Below are 16961 nucleotides of genomic sequence, written 5' to 3'. Positions count from 1 at the left end.
TTAATATTTATTTATTTATTTATTTATTTATTTATTTATTTTTAATATAGTTTATTGTCAGATTGGTTTACATACAACACCTAGTGCTCATCCCAACAAGTACCCTCCTCCATGCCCATCACCCACTTCCCCTCCCCCCCCCCATCAAGTCACTCATCGTCAGGGAAATATAAATCAAAGCCACACTGAGTCAGAGTGGCTAAAATGAACAAATCAGGTTTAATATTTATTTTAAATAACTTCTATCAAATTACTTAATTTGTTATTTTAAAAATTGACATAATTATGTTTATTATATTTGATACATATTTTAATTTTTGTTTATTTGAAAGAGAGAAAGAACAAGTGGGAGAGGGGCAGAGAGAGGGAGACACAGAATCCGAAGCAGGATCCAGGCTCTAAGCTGTCAGCACAGAGTGCAACATGGGGCTCGAACTCACAAACAGAGATCATTACCTGAGCCGAAGTCCAATGCTCAACCGACTGAGCCACCCAGGTGCCCCTATATTTGATATTTTTAACATGTCTAATGCATAACTTTGTCTACCTGTTTGTTTTGCAACTAAGGTGTGATAAAGTAAAGTTGCTTTCTCTTTTTTAAAGTTTATTTATTATTTATTTTGAGAGAGAGAGAGCATGAGAGAGAGTGGGGGAGGAGCAGAGAGAGGAGAGAGAGAAGCCTAAGCAGGCTCTGTGCTAAGAGCACAGAGCCTGATGTGGGGCTCAGTCTCACAAAACATGAGATCATGACCTGAGCCGAGGTCAAGAGTTGGATGCTTAACTGACTGAGCCACCCAGGCACCCCTTTGGTTATTATTGGTTATTGCTTTCTTGGTTATTATTTTAGAATCTATAACATGAGAGACTGTCCTCTCCCACCACTAGTCTGTAAGACCTGCTTCTTCTAGCAAAATCCTTGACAAGAGAAAAACATTTTTTTAGTCATTTTGGAAGGGTTTTGAAACCATACCTGTTGAGAATTCAGAAAAATTGTCTGCCTGCTTTGTTGTACCTATTCAAGTTAGTTAGGTTAGTTGAGAATCCTTGCATGAATTTTCCCTCACATTGCTGACATATAAAACTGCACTGTGCTTGCTTGGAGAGCACACCCCTTCCTTTTGTTTCCCCTCAGAGCCCTTAGAAAACATACACACATGGGGCGCCTGGGTGGCGCAGTCGGTTAAGCATCCAACTTCAGCCAGGTCACGATCTCGCGGTCCGTGAGTTCGAGCCCCGCGTCAGGCTCTGGGCTGATGGCTCAGAGCCTGGAGCCTGTTTCCGATTCTGTGTCTCCCTCTCTCTCTGCCCCTCCCCCATTCATGCTCTGTCTCTCTCTGTCCCAAAAATAAATAAACGTTGAAAAAAAAAATAAAAAAAAAAAATAAAAAAAAAAAAAGAAAAGATATCTCTGAGAAGAGGATATTTTAATGGAGAACTGAATTGTATAAAAGAGAGAGCCATGCAGAGATATTGGGGAAGAGTTCTAGGCAGAGGAAATGGTGTGTATGAAGGTACAGGTGGGAATAGGATTGGCAAATTCCAAGAACAGCAGAGGTCCAGCAGCAACTGGAGAGGAATGAGCCAGGGGAGAGGGATAGGATGAGTACAGTGAGGAAAGGGCCATGCAGGTCAGGGTTGTGATATGATCAGATTTAGGCTTTAGGGAGATAACTAAAACCAAACCAAACCCTGTTGAAGATATATAAAGGTAGGCTAAACTGCCGTAACAATAACCAAAAACATAGTGACTCAAACACAATGGAAATTTATTTCTCACTTGCACTAATAGTCTAGGAAGGCTCTCCTCCATGTATTGATTCGGGGACTCAGGGTCCTTCTATTCTTTTGACTTTACTATCCCTTAGTACCTTGTCATACAAAGTCAAGACTCAGTTACCATATTCATATTTCAGGCACAAACAAGAGGCATACCTATTCTCCTAAAGACCTTGGTGCAGAAGTGACATTTATCACTTTTGTTCACATTCCAGTGGTGAGAACCTAGTCATCTGGCCACACCTAGATGTGAGAGATCCTGGATATACTCTGACTGTGGTTTCTACTACAGGAACACAATACAGTAAATCAGATGAAAGATAAAAGTGACTTGGACTAGGATGGGAGAGCAATGGAGTGGTCATATTTTGGATACATTTTGGTGGTAGGATCAACAAGAATTACTGATGGAATAGATGTAGGTATGTGAAAAAGAGGAGTCCAGGATAAATCTTTGATATTTGAGTGAATGGTAGTGTCATTTATTCAGATCAAGAAGACCTGGGGAAAAATAGATTTCTGCTTTAACCATGTTAAAGTTTGAAGTGTTTGTTAGCCATGTAAGGGGAGATATTAAGAAGACAACTAAATATTCAAGATTTCAGTTCAAGGGAGAGGTCGATGATGATATAAACTTGGAACATCAGTGCGTGGATAGTATTTAAAGCCATTTGAGACTAGATGAGATCTCCTAGGAGTGAATATATATGGAAATAAGAAGATTGCTGGGGACTAAATAAATGCTGGGATACTCCAATATTCGGAAGCTGGAAGGAGGTGGTAAGCCAGCAAAGGAGACTGACAAGAAGTGGCCAGTGAGATAGGAGGAAAACAAGGGGAGCAAGTCATCTTAGAAACCAAGAGGAGGTAGTGTTTCAACATGTAGAAAGAGATCACTTGTGTCAGATGCTGTCTGAAAGGTCCAGTAGGATGAGGACTGTGAGTTGACCATTGAATTTGAAGTTTCACATCATTGGCAACTGTAGGAAGGGAAATTTAAGTGTTGTTTACAATCTTAAGAGTGGGCTGAAGAAATAGTGGGAGGTAGAAACTGTATAGGCAATTCTTTTGAGAAATTTAGCTCTAAGGAAGATAAAGAAATAGAGCAGTAGCTGAGGGATGACTGGGAAATATTTGTTTAGGTGGGAGAAATTACAGTCTATTTGTATTTGGTGGAAAAAAGTGATGATGCAAAAGCAAAGCCCTTGAGCAGGGCACTAGGGAGGGATGTGCCTTATGTATGAGCCAGGGATATTCATCCACTGTAGAAGGAGGGAGGGCAGAAGAGAGGATACAGATGCAAGTGGCTTGGTAGCTTTGGTGATGAGAGAATATAAAATCTGTCTTTTGAGAGAAGAGGTCATAAGTTTGTTACATCAGAGAGTAGGAGAATGAGTTGACTAGGTGTAAGACCACTGAGGAGTGGAAGTGTGGAAGTGTGGAAGCAGGTAATGTAAGCAAGGGAACGCTCTTAGTCTTTGATCATAGAATCTTAGCTGGATAAGAGGGTACTGAAAAGAGGAGGTAAGTAATAGAAAGCAAAAACATACCAGGGCAAATTGACTGGAGATCCCTCTGTAGGCTATGAACAGTTGAGGCGGGAGACAGCAGAGTAAATGAGAAGAAAGAAGTGATAAGCAGGGGTAGATAGATTGAAATCGTGATTTAAGAGATGTAAAGTTACTAGCCTCATGTGTGGTCAAGGGAGTTAATAGTTGAGGTGAATGGAGATTGTTTTTGGCTGAGTTACAAAACTGGAGAGGAAGAATTCATAGATATTTTCTCTTAAAAATAGAAAAGGGTTTGGTAACAAATTGGTAACCAAGGATTCGGCTCATTTATTTTTTAGAGTTCTTCCTGAAGTCTAGGCTCCAGGACCAAGATATCCAGAGGAGACCAATTTCTTTCTACACCCACATGTGCAACCCCTGGGTCTCCCTGTTAGGGGTGAGTTACCTCATTTTTATCTCAATTGTCCTTGAGAAAGAATTCAGGTAGAGATGTTGATCTAGGGAGCTGCAGAGGGGAGAGGAAAAAGGACACCCTTAATTAGGAGCAATGTGATTTAAGTGTGTTACATTAGACTTTAGATGGGATTACAAATGGCAAGATTATATTTAATGAACCACTTATTTCAATCAGTGGTTTACTTTAAAAAATAATTAATCATCTGTGATAACCTCTGGGTCACTAAATTTCTAGGTATACCAAATTAGCATAATTTCACTCTAATTTGTTTCTTCTAGGGAGAAGTAGGACAAGGAGCTAGGGTAGGATATTTATTGATAGTTTTGATTACAGGGTACTTTTGGGTGGGTGTCTTCTCAACTATCTGCTTAAGTGCAGTTTTTTGAATTATGTGTGAACTTCTATTTAGAATTTATAGTGATCAGAGGTAGATTAGAGGGACTGTTGTTTCTTGAAGTCTTTACCTTGTGACTTGCTTACCACGTGATAAACTATTAGGTGACTTGCCTTCGTATTCTGTTTCCACAGGCTGTTGGGTCCCTTCTCATCATGTTTGTGATCCAGTGGGTCTATACCCTCATTAACATGGGTGTTGCTGCCATTGTGTATTTCTATATCGGTCGGGCCAGTCCAGGGCTTCACCTTGGTAAGCCATTTTGCTGCCATCTTCCTTCATCTCGTTTAGCTTTCATTGAAAAACTGCATTTTGAGCACCTATTAAATGCCAACTAATTCAGATTCTAATCTCATTTTCAAGTAGCTTATTATAGTCTAGGAGGAAAAATATAACATGCATATAAATGGTAACAAAAAATAATAACAACTTGTAAGGTTTATAAGACGTGTGGAAGTAAAATCGATGACAACAGCAGCACAAGGGAGGAGGAAAGAAATGGGAACATACTGCTTTAGGTTTCTGACACTAATGTGAAATACTATAACATCACTTAAAGGTAGACCACGATAGGGGCACCTGGGTGGCGCACTCAGTTAAGCGACTGACTCTTGATTTTGGCTCAGGTCCTGATCTCACAGTTCATGGGGTTGAGCACTGACAGTGTGGAGCCTGCTTAAGATTTTTGCTCTCTCTGCCCCTCCCCTACTCACACTCTCTCTCTCTCTCAAAATAAATAAATAAATAAACATTTTTAAAAAGGTAGGCCATGATAAGTTACAAAGGTATACTACAAGTCCTAAAGCAACCACTAAAATAATACAACAAAGAGTTATAGCTAATAAGCCAATAAAGAAGATAAAATTGAATTTAAGAAAGGCTCAAATAGAAATAAAGCAGGAAAAAGGAAAATGATCATAAAGGACATATAAGACAAACAAAAAACAGAAGGGTGGTTTACAGCTATATCAATAAACCTAGCTATACCTATATACCTATATAGTTATATCAGTAAACACACTAAATATAAATAGTCTAAATATTCACAATTCAAAGGTATAAACTCTGAGATTGTCAGATTCAATAAAAAAGCAGCTATATGCTGCCTATAGGGAATCTACTTTAAATATAAAGACACATGGGTTACATGGGTGGCTCAGTTGGTTAAGGGTCTGACTCTTGACTTTGGCTCAGGTCATGATCTCATAGTTGTGAGATCAAGCCCCACACAGGGCTCCATGCTGAGCATGGGGTCTGCTTGGGACTCTCCCTCTCTCTCTCTGCCCCTCCCCAGCTAGCACACACGCACACACTTGCACTCTCCCCCCGCCTAAATAAATAAACATGAAAAAAAAATAATAAAGGCACAAATAAGTTAAAAGTAAAGGGGTGGGAAAAGATAATATCATGATAACATGAATCAAAACAAAGCTGGACTGATTATACTAACACCAGACAAAACAGATTTCAGAGAAAAGAATCTTATCAGAGATATAAAGAGGGTCATTTCATAAAGGTAAAGGATAAAGAGGGTCATTTCATAAAAATAAAGGGAAAAATTCATCAAGAGGATATAACAAACCTTAACATTTATGTACTTAGAACAGAGCTTTGAGGAGTGCCTGGGTGTCTCATTTGGTTAAGTGTCCAACTCTTGATTTCTGCTCTGGTCATGATCTCACAGTTCATGAGATCAAGCCCCACATCAGGCTGTGTGCTGGCAGGGTGGAGCCTGCTTGGGACTCTCTCTCTCCCTCTCTCTCTGCCCCTCCTTTACTCATGTTCTCTTTCTCTCTCAAAATAAATAAGCATTAAAGAAAAAAAAAGAAACAGAGCTTTAAAATAACATGATGCAAAACCTGACAGAACTGCAAAAAGAAATAGAAAAGTTTATAATTATAGTCAGAGATTCCAACACCTCTCTCTCAATAATTGCTAAAATAAGTAGGCATAAAATCAGTAACACTTTATTTATTTATTTTTAAATGTTTATTTTGAGCAGAGAGAGAGAGAGAGAGAGAGAGAGCACTAGTGGGGGAGGGGCAGAGAGAGAGGGAAAGAGAGAGAATTCTAAGCAGGCTCCGAGCTAACAGAGCCTGACATGGAGCTCAGTCTCCTAAATCGTGAGATCATGACCTGAGTCAAAATCAAGAGTCAGATACTTAACCAACTGAGCCACCCAAGTGCTCCAAATCAGTAAGACTTTAGAAGACTTGAATAACATTGCCAACAAACCCAAGCAAATTGACATTTATAGAACATGACACCTAACAACAACAGAATATACATTTTCTTCAAGTATATATGAACTTGCCAGGATAAACCATATTCTCGGATTTAAAAAAAAAAGTCACAACAAATTTAAAAGCATTCAGGTAAATTCAAGAACAAAGTATGTTCTTTGACTAAAGGGGAATTAGAAATAAGTAATAGAATAATATTCTGGTTATCAAAATATTTAGAAACCAAAGAACACTAAATAACACTAAATGACTAAGAATACTAAGGAAACTAAATAACTTGTCGTCCAAAGTGAAATTACAGGGGTATTTGGGTGGTTCAGTCAGTTAAGCATCTGATCCTTGATTTTGGCTCAGGTCATGATCTCATGGTTTGTGAGCTCAAGCCCCATGTCAGGCTCTGTGCTGATGATGCAGAGCCTGCTTTAGATTCTTTCTCCCTCTGTCTCTGCCTCTCCCCTGCTTGCATGCTCTCTTTCTCTCTCAAAATAAAGAAGAAAAACATTTAAAAAAGTGGAATTACAAAATATTTTGAACTGAACAAAAATGAAAATGTAACATTTCAAAATTATGGGATGAAGCTAATTCAGTAGTTGGAAGGAAATTTATAGCATCAAATGCTTATATTAGAAATGAAGAAATGTCTGAAATCAATGACCTCAGACTCCAATTTAAGAAACTGGAGAAAGAAGAGCAAATTAATCCCAAATACGAAGAAAAAAAAGAAACAATAAATATCAAAGTAGAAATCAATAAAAATTTTACATAGGGAGAATGCCAGTGAAACAAAAATCTGGTTACGTGACATCAGTAAAATTGAGAAATCTTTAGCCATACTGATGAGTATAAAAGGAGAGAAGTTATAAAACTATCAATACCAGAAGTGAGAGAGATGGCATTACTAGAGTCTACAGATATTAAAAGAAAAACAAAGAAATACTATAAACAGTTACGTGCCAATAAGTGTGGCAACTTAGATAAATTGGACAAATTCCTTGAAAGATATAAACTACCAAAGTTCTCTCTAGAAGAAACGTAGGACTATTTAGGTCATGTAAATGCCTTGTCATTAAAAACCTTCCCACAGAGAAAACTCTAGGCCCAGATGGCTTCACTAATGCAAACTACCAAATATTTAAGGAAGAGAAGAATATTAATTCCATAGAAACTCTTTGGAAAACTGCACACCAATATCCTTCATGAATGTAGATGCAAAAGATCATAACAAAACATTAACAAGTTGAATATAACCATATGCAGCATAGGGACCAATGCAGGGCTTTAACTCACGACTCTAAGATCAAGACCTGAGCTGAGATCAAGAGTCAGATGCTTTACCGACTGAGCTACTGAGGCACCCAATTCAGTATTCTTAATGCCGGCTCTCCCCAAATTGTTCCATAAATTCAACACAATCCTAATAAAAATCTCAGCTACCTTTTGTGTAGCAACTGGCAAATGGATTCCAAGATATTTATATGGAAATGCAAAAAACCTAGAGTAGTCCAACCAGCTTTGTAAAAGAACTAAGTTGGAGAACTTACATTACCTGATTTCGAGACTGATTATAAGCTAAAGCAATCGAGATGGTGTGGTATTGGCATCAAGATAGACAAATAAATCAGTAGCCAAAATAGAGACTCCAAAAATTAGCCCACACATACATGGTCAGTTGATTTTCAAAAAAGGTGCAAAGGCAATTCAGTGAATGAAAAGTCTTTTCAGCAATTGGTGCTGTAACAACTGGAAATCCATATTCAATGCATACATCATACAATATAAAAATAACTCAAAATAGATCATAGAACTAAATGTAAAACCCCAAATTATAAAGTTTCTAAAATAAAATATGAGAAACTGTGACTGTGAGTGAAGCAAAGATTTCTTAGACATAACACTCAATACAGGAAAAGAGTTGAAAAATTGGACTTCATCAAAACTGAGAACTCTGATCTTCCAAATATACTGGCAAGACATAGGCTGTGAGAGAATATTAGCAATTCACATATCTTATAAAGGACTTGTATGTAGAACATATAAAAACTCTCAATATTCAATATTCAATATGACAACAGAAATGGGCAAGAATTTTAAATAGATTTCGCTAAAGAACATAAATGGATGGCAAATAAGCACATGAAGATGCTCAACATGAGTGGTTATTAGGAAATGCAATTAAAATCATAACATATTACTATATACCTATTTATAAGACTAAAATTAAAAGTACTGACCATGTCATATGTTGGTGAAGATATTCCAAGGAGAACTATCATACACTGCAGGTGGGAGTGTAAAAGTGATACAATCATTTTGTATAACAGTTTGGCAATTTATTAAAAAATTAAACAGGGGAGGGGCACCTGGGTGGCTCAGTTGGTTGAACGTCTGACTTCGGCTCAGGTCATGATCTTGCATTCATGAGTTCAAGCCCCGCATCGGGCTCTGTGCTGACAGCTCAGAGCCTGGAGCCTGCTTCAGATTCTGTGTCTCCTCCTCTCTCTGCCCCTCCCATGCTCATGCTCTGTCTCCCAATAATAAATAAATGTTAAAAAAATTTTTAAAAATTAAACAGGGGAGATGAGGGTATGTGTGTGAAATAGGTGATGGGGATTAAGGAGTACACTTGTTGTGATGAGTGCTGGTGATGAAGGGAATTGAATCACTATATTATATGCCTGAAACTAATATAATGCTGTATATTAACTACACTGGAATTAAAATTAAAAAAATATATAAATAAATAAAATCCCCCCAAAAAAAGTTAAATCTATACCTGCTATATGAACCAGCTATCGTACTTCTAGTTATTTACCCAAGACGAATGAAAGAATGGCCATTAAAAACATGACATGGGGTGCGTAGGTGACTCAGTCAGTTGGGCTACTAACTCTAGATTTTGGCCCAGGTCATGATCTTACAGTTGTGAGATTGAACTCCACGTCAGGCTCCACGTTGAGTGTGGAGCCTGCTTGGGATTTTCTCTCCCTCTCTCTCTGCCCCTCTCTCCCACTCTCTCTCTCAAAAAAAGTACATGAATATTCATAGCAGCTTAATTTGTAAGTAGCCCCAAACTAGAAACAACCCATATGTCCAACAACAAGTGAGGTGACTCTATAAATAAATTGTAGTACAGCCATACAATGGACTACTACTCAGCAGTAAAAAGAATGAACTTACTTTTTTTAAAGAATGGACTATTGATACATGCAGTAACATGGATGAATCTTAAAATAATGATGATGAGTGAAAGAAACCAGACAAAAGAGTACACAGTATATTATTTCATATATCTATAATTATTGAAAATGCAAACTAATCTATAATGACAGCAGATCTGTGGTTGCTTTTGGATGGGGTTTGTGGGTTGGGGGAATGTGTGGGAGAGAGGTCTTATGAAGTGACTTGAGGAAACTATTGGAGGTAATAGATTTGTTCATTATTTTGTTTGTGGTAATGGTTTCACAGTACATACATGTGTCAATACTTACCAAATTTTACACTTTAAACACATGTAGTTTGTTCTAAAAATGTACCCAGGATTTGTTTTAATTAGTAAGATTAAACACAGGCACAGAAATGGTAAGATACACACACACACACACACACACACACACACACACACACACACAAGTGATTGTCAAGAAGGAAGAAGTTTATACTGACAGACCCCTAGAAAGAGGAAGCATGGCATACCACTCAGGGCCACATGGGGAAGGACCAGGTTGGTCAGGAGGCAGAAGAAGAAGAGAAGAGAACAAGGCTCAGAGCCATAATTGGAGTTTTAATGGGAAGGAATGGGTGAGGCAGGTAGGTAGCTGAGTGAGTTTAGGTTTGGATAGTTTGAATAATTTCAGTGGGATCTGGGCTCGAGGAGTGGTCACTAGCTGTCCCTGGCCCTGGAGTCACTAGCTGTCCCCTGGCAGGGGAGTATCTCAGTGTGTGGGAGTTTAACAAAGGAGGAGATTGGGGGTAAGGGCTCTGGATTGGTTGGTTTGTATATCAAAAGTATGCTCACAGGGGAGTTGGCTATCTCTAGGAATTAGCTCCACCTCCAGGATCAAGGCCACAAATTCCAGAGTGGCAATAATAAAGAAAGTAAGAAAACACAGTCAGTACTCTGATTATATGTCAGTTATTCCTCCGTAATAAAGCTGTTTAAAAAATACAGTTGAGGAGTGCCAGGGTGGCCCAGTCAGTTAAATGTCTGAATCTTGATTTTGACTCAGGTCATGAGCTCACGGTTCATGAGATCCAGCTCCACTATGGGGTTGATGCTGACAGTACAGAGCCTGCTTGGGATTCTCTCTCTCCCCCTCTCCCTCTGCCCCTCCTCCAACTGCTCTCCCCACCATGAGCGTGTGCTTTCTCTCTCTCTCAAAATAAATAAACTTAAAAATATATATACAGTTGAGAGCACTTTTAAACAAAATTCTATGATGCCCCAATTTAAAATGAAGCAATTAGTTTCAAGTTCTAACTAAATCAAACCATAACAATCTAGGCAAACTGAAAAGAAAAAAAAAAGTTCTTCAGAATTAGAATAGTTTGATGTATAGAGGTTTACTTGTTTGTTTGTTTGTTTGTTTGTTTGTTTAGGTAGGCTTCACACCCAGTCTGGAGCCCAACACAGGGCTTGAACTCAAGACCCTGAGATCAAAACCTGAGCTGAGATCAAGAGTCAGACACTCAACTGACTCAGCCACCCAGGCACCCCTGATGTAGAGTTTTGAAAGAAAAGCACTGCAAACATTTTAAGTCCCACTTATGTGAAAAATAATGCTTTAGAAAAAGTCATGCTAAGGAGAGGTCCTAGTATCAGCTAGTTTAATGGATACAATATATTTTGATTAACATAGGGATTACATTGGTGATTGCTTCTAAATTTCTTAGAAATTAGTTTGATATTAAGAAATTTAAATATTTCCCAGAAATTTATTCACAGGAAAACATGAAATAAAATTTCAGGCCAATCTACATCTGAAATTTAGATAATTTAGAACCTAAGTGATCACACATAAGAAGGGTCAGTAAAATGTTTATTTTCTTTCTTCTGAGAGTATCAAAATATATTAGGAACTTTCTCTTCCAATTGTAGAATTAATGCAGATCTAAAATGTGTCCTCCCATTAACCATAAGAACCCTAAATGAAACTGAGGAAATAAATGTTATTAGGGGCATACTGTTGACATTAGCCAAGATTCTAATGTAAGCCCCATAATGCTAACATTCTGATTATATATTGAATATTATCTTATTAACCAATTTTATGTATATATATGTATATATGTGTGTTTGGTGTATATGGTAGATATATATTCACTGTACCATATACATACATACATACATATACACATATATGTATGCATATGTAAGCATATACATGTATAGGTATACATATATACATATACATATATATAAAATTTGGAGAAGCATTTTAAAAAAATTACGTTTGATTTGATTTCCTTCCAATTTTAGTATATGTGCTGCCAAAGCGAGCACCATTTGATTTGATTTCCTAAAGTTTTATATATATATAATTTATTATGTGAGATTTTTAAAAAACCCACATCAAAGGAGGGATGGATTAAAAAAAAAAGTTGATAAGTCCTATTCTAATCAGTATGTCTGATGTCAAGATATTTGGGTAGTATCACAACAGTCTCACTTCAAACTTCAGCTCTGACGTTTCTACATATTGAGGTATGTGAGTCACTTAACACCTATTGAAACATCCTAAGTGCCAGGTTCTGTGGGTGTTGTACTGTGAGTGTTCCAAGATGAAAAAGACATCCTTTCTATCCTTAAAGAGTGAATGGTCTAGTAGGGGATTTTATACTATGTATTTAACGTATTATCAATTTGAATCTAAGAGATTATCAAAATAATTTTAAATTCCTAAGACTGAAGTTAGCAAACCCTCTGCCTTTTCCTGTATAGCACTGTATTTAGTTTCTTTCTTGGGATTTTGAATTTTAGAAATTTTTGAAATATACTACATTTGGGTACAAAGTCCTTAGCTGGTTGCTGTCGGAGTATTACCATGAATAAAGTATAGTTAAACTGAAAAATGAAAAAAAAAAACAAAACTGTGCTAATTCTGTGTGTGTATCAGAGGTGTATAATCACACTATTAAAACTGAGCTCCTGGATGCATACATAGAGCCTTTAATCAATATTTGTGTATATGTCTTCCCTGTAGGATCAGCCTCCAACTTCAGCTTCCTCAGGTGGATGAAGTCTCTTCTGATCCCCTCCTGCAGGTCTGTGCTACTCTGGGGCCCTGAGAGGTATGGTACTAAGGGTGTCTAGCCCCTGGCTAGGTTTAAGCGAACTGTGGAATGGGAACCTGGCATTTGACAACCTCAAGGACACTAAGTCTCTGCTCCTCGCTGCCCCCCCCCCAACCCTGCCCCCCAGCCTCAGCTCATCAGAAGCTTCCTCTGGCTCAGGCTTCTTCCCTTCTTACCCTCTGGAATCACGAATAGAGGCTTTATTTAGAATGTGATCGCTGGGTGATGAGTCAAGAGAGCTGCTGTCAGTGTGCAGTCTAAGACACACCAGCATCAATACACAATCATACACAAGATTAAGGCCTGAAACACCACCCATCTGCCATCTCAAATCAGAGGTAGCTGACATGATTGTACTGGTGAAAACGAGTACAGAAACAGAGCAGAGATGCTGGAGGATTTCTGTGGGCCCTCCATGTTCAAATACACAGGGAAAGGGAAGAACAAACTGTCTTGAGAAGCAGGAGGAGGGCTCATGTAGAAGGTAAGGTTTCAGGAGTGCTCCCATCTCTCTCCTCTTTTTCCAACATCCTTCCAGTAGCAATGCTTCCTCAACTTTGAAGGCCTTGGGATTCTGGAAAATCACTTCGTTCCCCTTTCAATACCAGTGCAGAGTCGAAGCGGCAGGCTGGGCAAATCCAGTCAGGACCCAACCAAGTGTTTATTTCGTTTCATTTTGTCGGTTTGTTTCTGAAACTATAGATATCTGCGTCGTACTTAATAGTATTTGCACCTTCCATGCCCTGACATTGCTAATGGATAATGGGAGCCTTTCCCATTGATCCCAGATGTAAGTTCAGAATCCTCTTGCCCCGGTTTTTTTTATTGTGGTAAAATACACATATCATAAACCTTGCCATCTTAGCCATTTTTAAGCATACAGTTCAGTGGCATTAAGTCCATTCACATCGTCATGCAACCATCCGCACCATCCATCTCCAGAACTCTCCATCTACAAAACAGAAGGCCTATACCCATTAAACTAACTCCCCATTCTTCCCTCCTAAGAATTCTTTTAAAGACAACTCTTTAGAAGCACTAGCAATCCGTTCAAGTTGGTGAAGAGATGAAACCTAGGTGTTAGAGCCTAGGATGATGAACAAAAAGGAGCAGGGGCCATGGAAACCAACAGGGAAAGGGCTGGGAGGAGGTGGTGTGTGTGTGGAGAACCCCTGTCTGCCTGGAAGCTGGGCTAACATCCTTTGCCTAGCTATAGAAGGGGACGGGTCACCTCTTGGCCTCTCTTCCAGTCTGAGGCACCAGGTTGGATGACATGTCACAACACACTGGCATTTTCCCCTAACACCTAGTCCTAGGGGAAAGTAGAGTTTGAGTGGACATAGATTCTGTGTAGAAGTCACCTACAGAATCTGGAGCTAGCTGCAAGTGATGTGTGATTGACGGTATTTGGCCTTATCTGATTCGCAGGAATATTTTTAGGCATGTCTGGGTTTAAAGCCTATAAATGACCATGAGAGGTCACTACTCCTTAAGCTGCACTCTCAACTCAAGGAATGTCACCTCTGAGGTCACTGTAGTACCATGTAGAAAAAGCAGTGTTCTAGGAGGAGATTATTCCTCCTAGAAAAGGATAGTGCTTTGGTTGGAATGGAACCCAGTGCACACTATTGAAAGCTCTGTGGGCTTGTAAAGTGGGTGGTGGAGGCCTCAGCTAAGTGTCAACATCACACTTGCTGGCCTCACATGGCTACAGGGTGAGGTACCCTGGTGGTTATTCAGGAGGGTGAAAGGACCAAGACATGGTGATTCATTTAAAAGTAGAAATTGCTAGCTGTGTTTTCTGTTTTGTAGTTTGGAAGGTTTTGTTCCATCCACCCACCACAACTATAGTCCTAGAGGCTCTTCAAAACCAAAGAAGAATAATATTGTAGAATGTGTTTGGGCAAAGGACTTTGGCTATGTTATTTCCTCTGTTACACATATAATTCCCAGAATTATGTGAAATTGGCCTGACCTTGCCTTGAGAGAACTTTCTTTTAGAAGTCCTAGCAACTGCCCAGGTGAGAATTCTCAGGCCATTCTGCTGTAAAAGTGAAGCATATTATTTCCCCAAACTCAGAAGAATGCAATGGTTTCAGCTAAAAAAAAAAAAAAAAAAAAAAAAAAAAAGTCATTAACAAAAAATACATCAGCAAAAACACTTGTATGTTGACTGGCATGGCATTTTTGTCACCTCCTAACCTCACTTCCTGGAGATCCAACCTTTAGAGAAATTAACTCATTTCTCAGAAAACCTCCCATCTTTCTGATTTGGGTATGTTCTCAGCAAGCAGCTGCAAGCTGTAGTCCTGTGATGTGAACTTCTGTAACAGCACATCTTGCAGCCGACAGCTGGAGCTTTCTGCTGACGTTCCACAAGCTTAGAACCTTTTAAAAATAATTGTCAAATATATTCTTTATTTATTTATTTATTTATTTATTTTAACGTTTATTTATTTTTGAGACAGAGAGAGACAGAGCATGAACAGGGGAGGGTCAGAGAGAGAGGGAGACACAGAATCTGAAACAGGCTCCAGGCTCTGAGCTGTCAGCGCAGAGCCCGACACGGGGCTCGAACTCACGGACCGTGAGATCATGACCTGAGCCGAAGTCGGCCGCTTAACAACTGAGCCACCCAGGCGCCCCTCAAATATATTCTTTAAACAACTCGCACATTACTATTCATGAAGTAGATGATTCTTTTTAAGTAAAATTTTAACAAGGAAATCCATGCTTAAGGTATGACTTAAGGACCTAACACAGACTGACGGAATTGATAGGACCTGAAAGATGAGAAAAATAGAGGCACCGGAGGTGAAGAGGTTTGCCTGGGGCCGTGAGGCTAACTAGTGGCAGAGCTGTGACTATCCATCTTCTATAGGTACCCTGACTGCCCCCGTCTGATCTTTCCTTACTGCATTCTGCCTCTAGCACTTTCCTCTTGTATCCCAGACATTTTCCCTTACCGGATTATTTTAACTCCAACTGTATGTAGACACTTCAGTGACAATGGAATCCATATCAGGACTTGCTTTTTGTCTTCAGGCCGACAAAGTGTCAAAAGCCTTTGCAGTTCCCATCGTAGCTGGTTCCTATGTAAACCTTAGCCCTGGGAACCATTCCTCATTCAACTTCCTTTCCAAAGAACCAAAGAGGGAGTTTCTCTTCCTACTCTTCTCAGTTTTCCAGCCTCTCCATTCCATGATTTCACTTGACAGAAAAACAAAGCAAAGCTGTAGAGCCCCAACTTGATACCATTTGGGTGGTTATCTTTGTGGGTTGCCTCCTATTGGGTGGATGCAGTTTTACCTGTTTCTACTAAAGAGAGAGAAATCTCACTCTCTCCCCTTATTTTGATATATATTTATTACAGTTTGGGTTCATAAACTATTATACACATAGTGTTCCGCAGTTATTTTATTTAAATCCATATTAAATAATAAGTACAAAATAATAGCACAATGACATTTTTGTAAAGTGTTACTCTATCCCAGAGGAGACTCATCTCTGCTGTTACAGTACTTCGTCTTTCTGACTGCCCTCTGTGTTTCTCTCACTGAAGGAGCTTGAGATCTCCCCAAGAGCAGATAATTTTGGCGCCATCCCTGGCTAGGGTTGACATGGAAATGACTCAGCTCACCCAGGAGAACGCAGACTTCGCTACTCGGGATCGCTACCACCATTCTTCCTTTGTGAGTCGGGAACAGCTGATGTCTCAGTACTAGGGTACTGAGTGCTTAGTAGTAGGCAGCCCAAGGGCCCTCCTTTCTTGGAGCTGTCCTGTGCACAATGGATCTGAATCTCAGAACCTTCATGATGCTGATTCTGCTCAGTAAGAAACTCAAAGACCGGTCCTCCCACTGTTGTTCTGGAAAATGGACATCTGTATTCTGGTCTGGAGCACCACATCTCACCAGGGTAACCACTGGAGTGGCTGTGGCCTCCTCAACATGCACCCAGTTTGAAGAGCTCCACGACAAACATCAAGACTTGTAGGTGTGGAGAATCAGCCCAGGTTGCTTGTTCTGAAGGCCACAATAAATGGTTATTTTAAATTGTATTGTATTATTTATTTTTTGAATAAATAATACACTCATATGGTTATAAACCCCAAAGGATAATCACATAGAGTGAAAACTCTCCCTCCCATCCTCGTTTCCCGTGTTCACCCCCTGTCCCAGACGTAGTCACTGTTCTTATATATACTTCCAGCATGTCTTTATGAATACACAAGTAAATAGGAATGTGGATTCCTACTACTCCTTTTTTATCCACAAAAGGTAAAATGT

At 39.2% G+C, this 16961-nt stretch overlaps 1 protein-coding gene across 4 annotated transcripts in view; it reads left to right on the top strand.

Moving 5' to 3' along the window:
• Positions 1 to 16732, top strand: part of SLC12A8 (solute carrier family 12 member 8) — a 140288-nt gene extending 123556 nt beyond the window's left edge. The window contains exons 11-14 of one of the 4 annotated variants that reach the window (XM_045502355.1): positions 3626 to 3723; positions 4273 to 4390; positions 12582 to 12669; positions 16235 to 16732. In XM_045502355.1, the coding sequence (XP_045358311.1) occupies positions 3626 to 3723; positions 4273 to 4390; positions 12582 to 12669; positions 16235 to 16397 (467 nt within the window). In that variant the 3' untranslated portion in view covers positions 16398 to 16732. The remainder of the gene's footprint in view (positions 1 to 3625; positions 3724 to 4272; positions 4391 to 12581; positions 12670 to 16234) is intronic. The other 3 variants (XM_045502356.1, XM_045502357.1, XM_045502358.1) reach the window with 3 other exon arrangements.
• The last annotated feature ends 229 nt before the right edge of the window (positions 16733 to 16961 follow it).

This window comes from Leopardus geoffroyi, chromosome C2 (genome assembly GCF_018350155.1).
Source record: "Leopardus geoffroyi isolate Oge1 chromosome C2, O.geoffroyi_Oge1_pat1.0, whole genome shotgun sequence".
In the NCBI taxonomy this organism is placed as follows: Eukaryota; Metazoa; Chordata; class Mammalia; order Carnivora; family Felidae; genus Leopardus; species Leopardus geoffroyi.
This window is presented reverse-complemented; position numbering and strand designations above follow the sequence as displayed.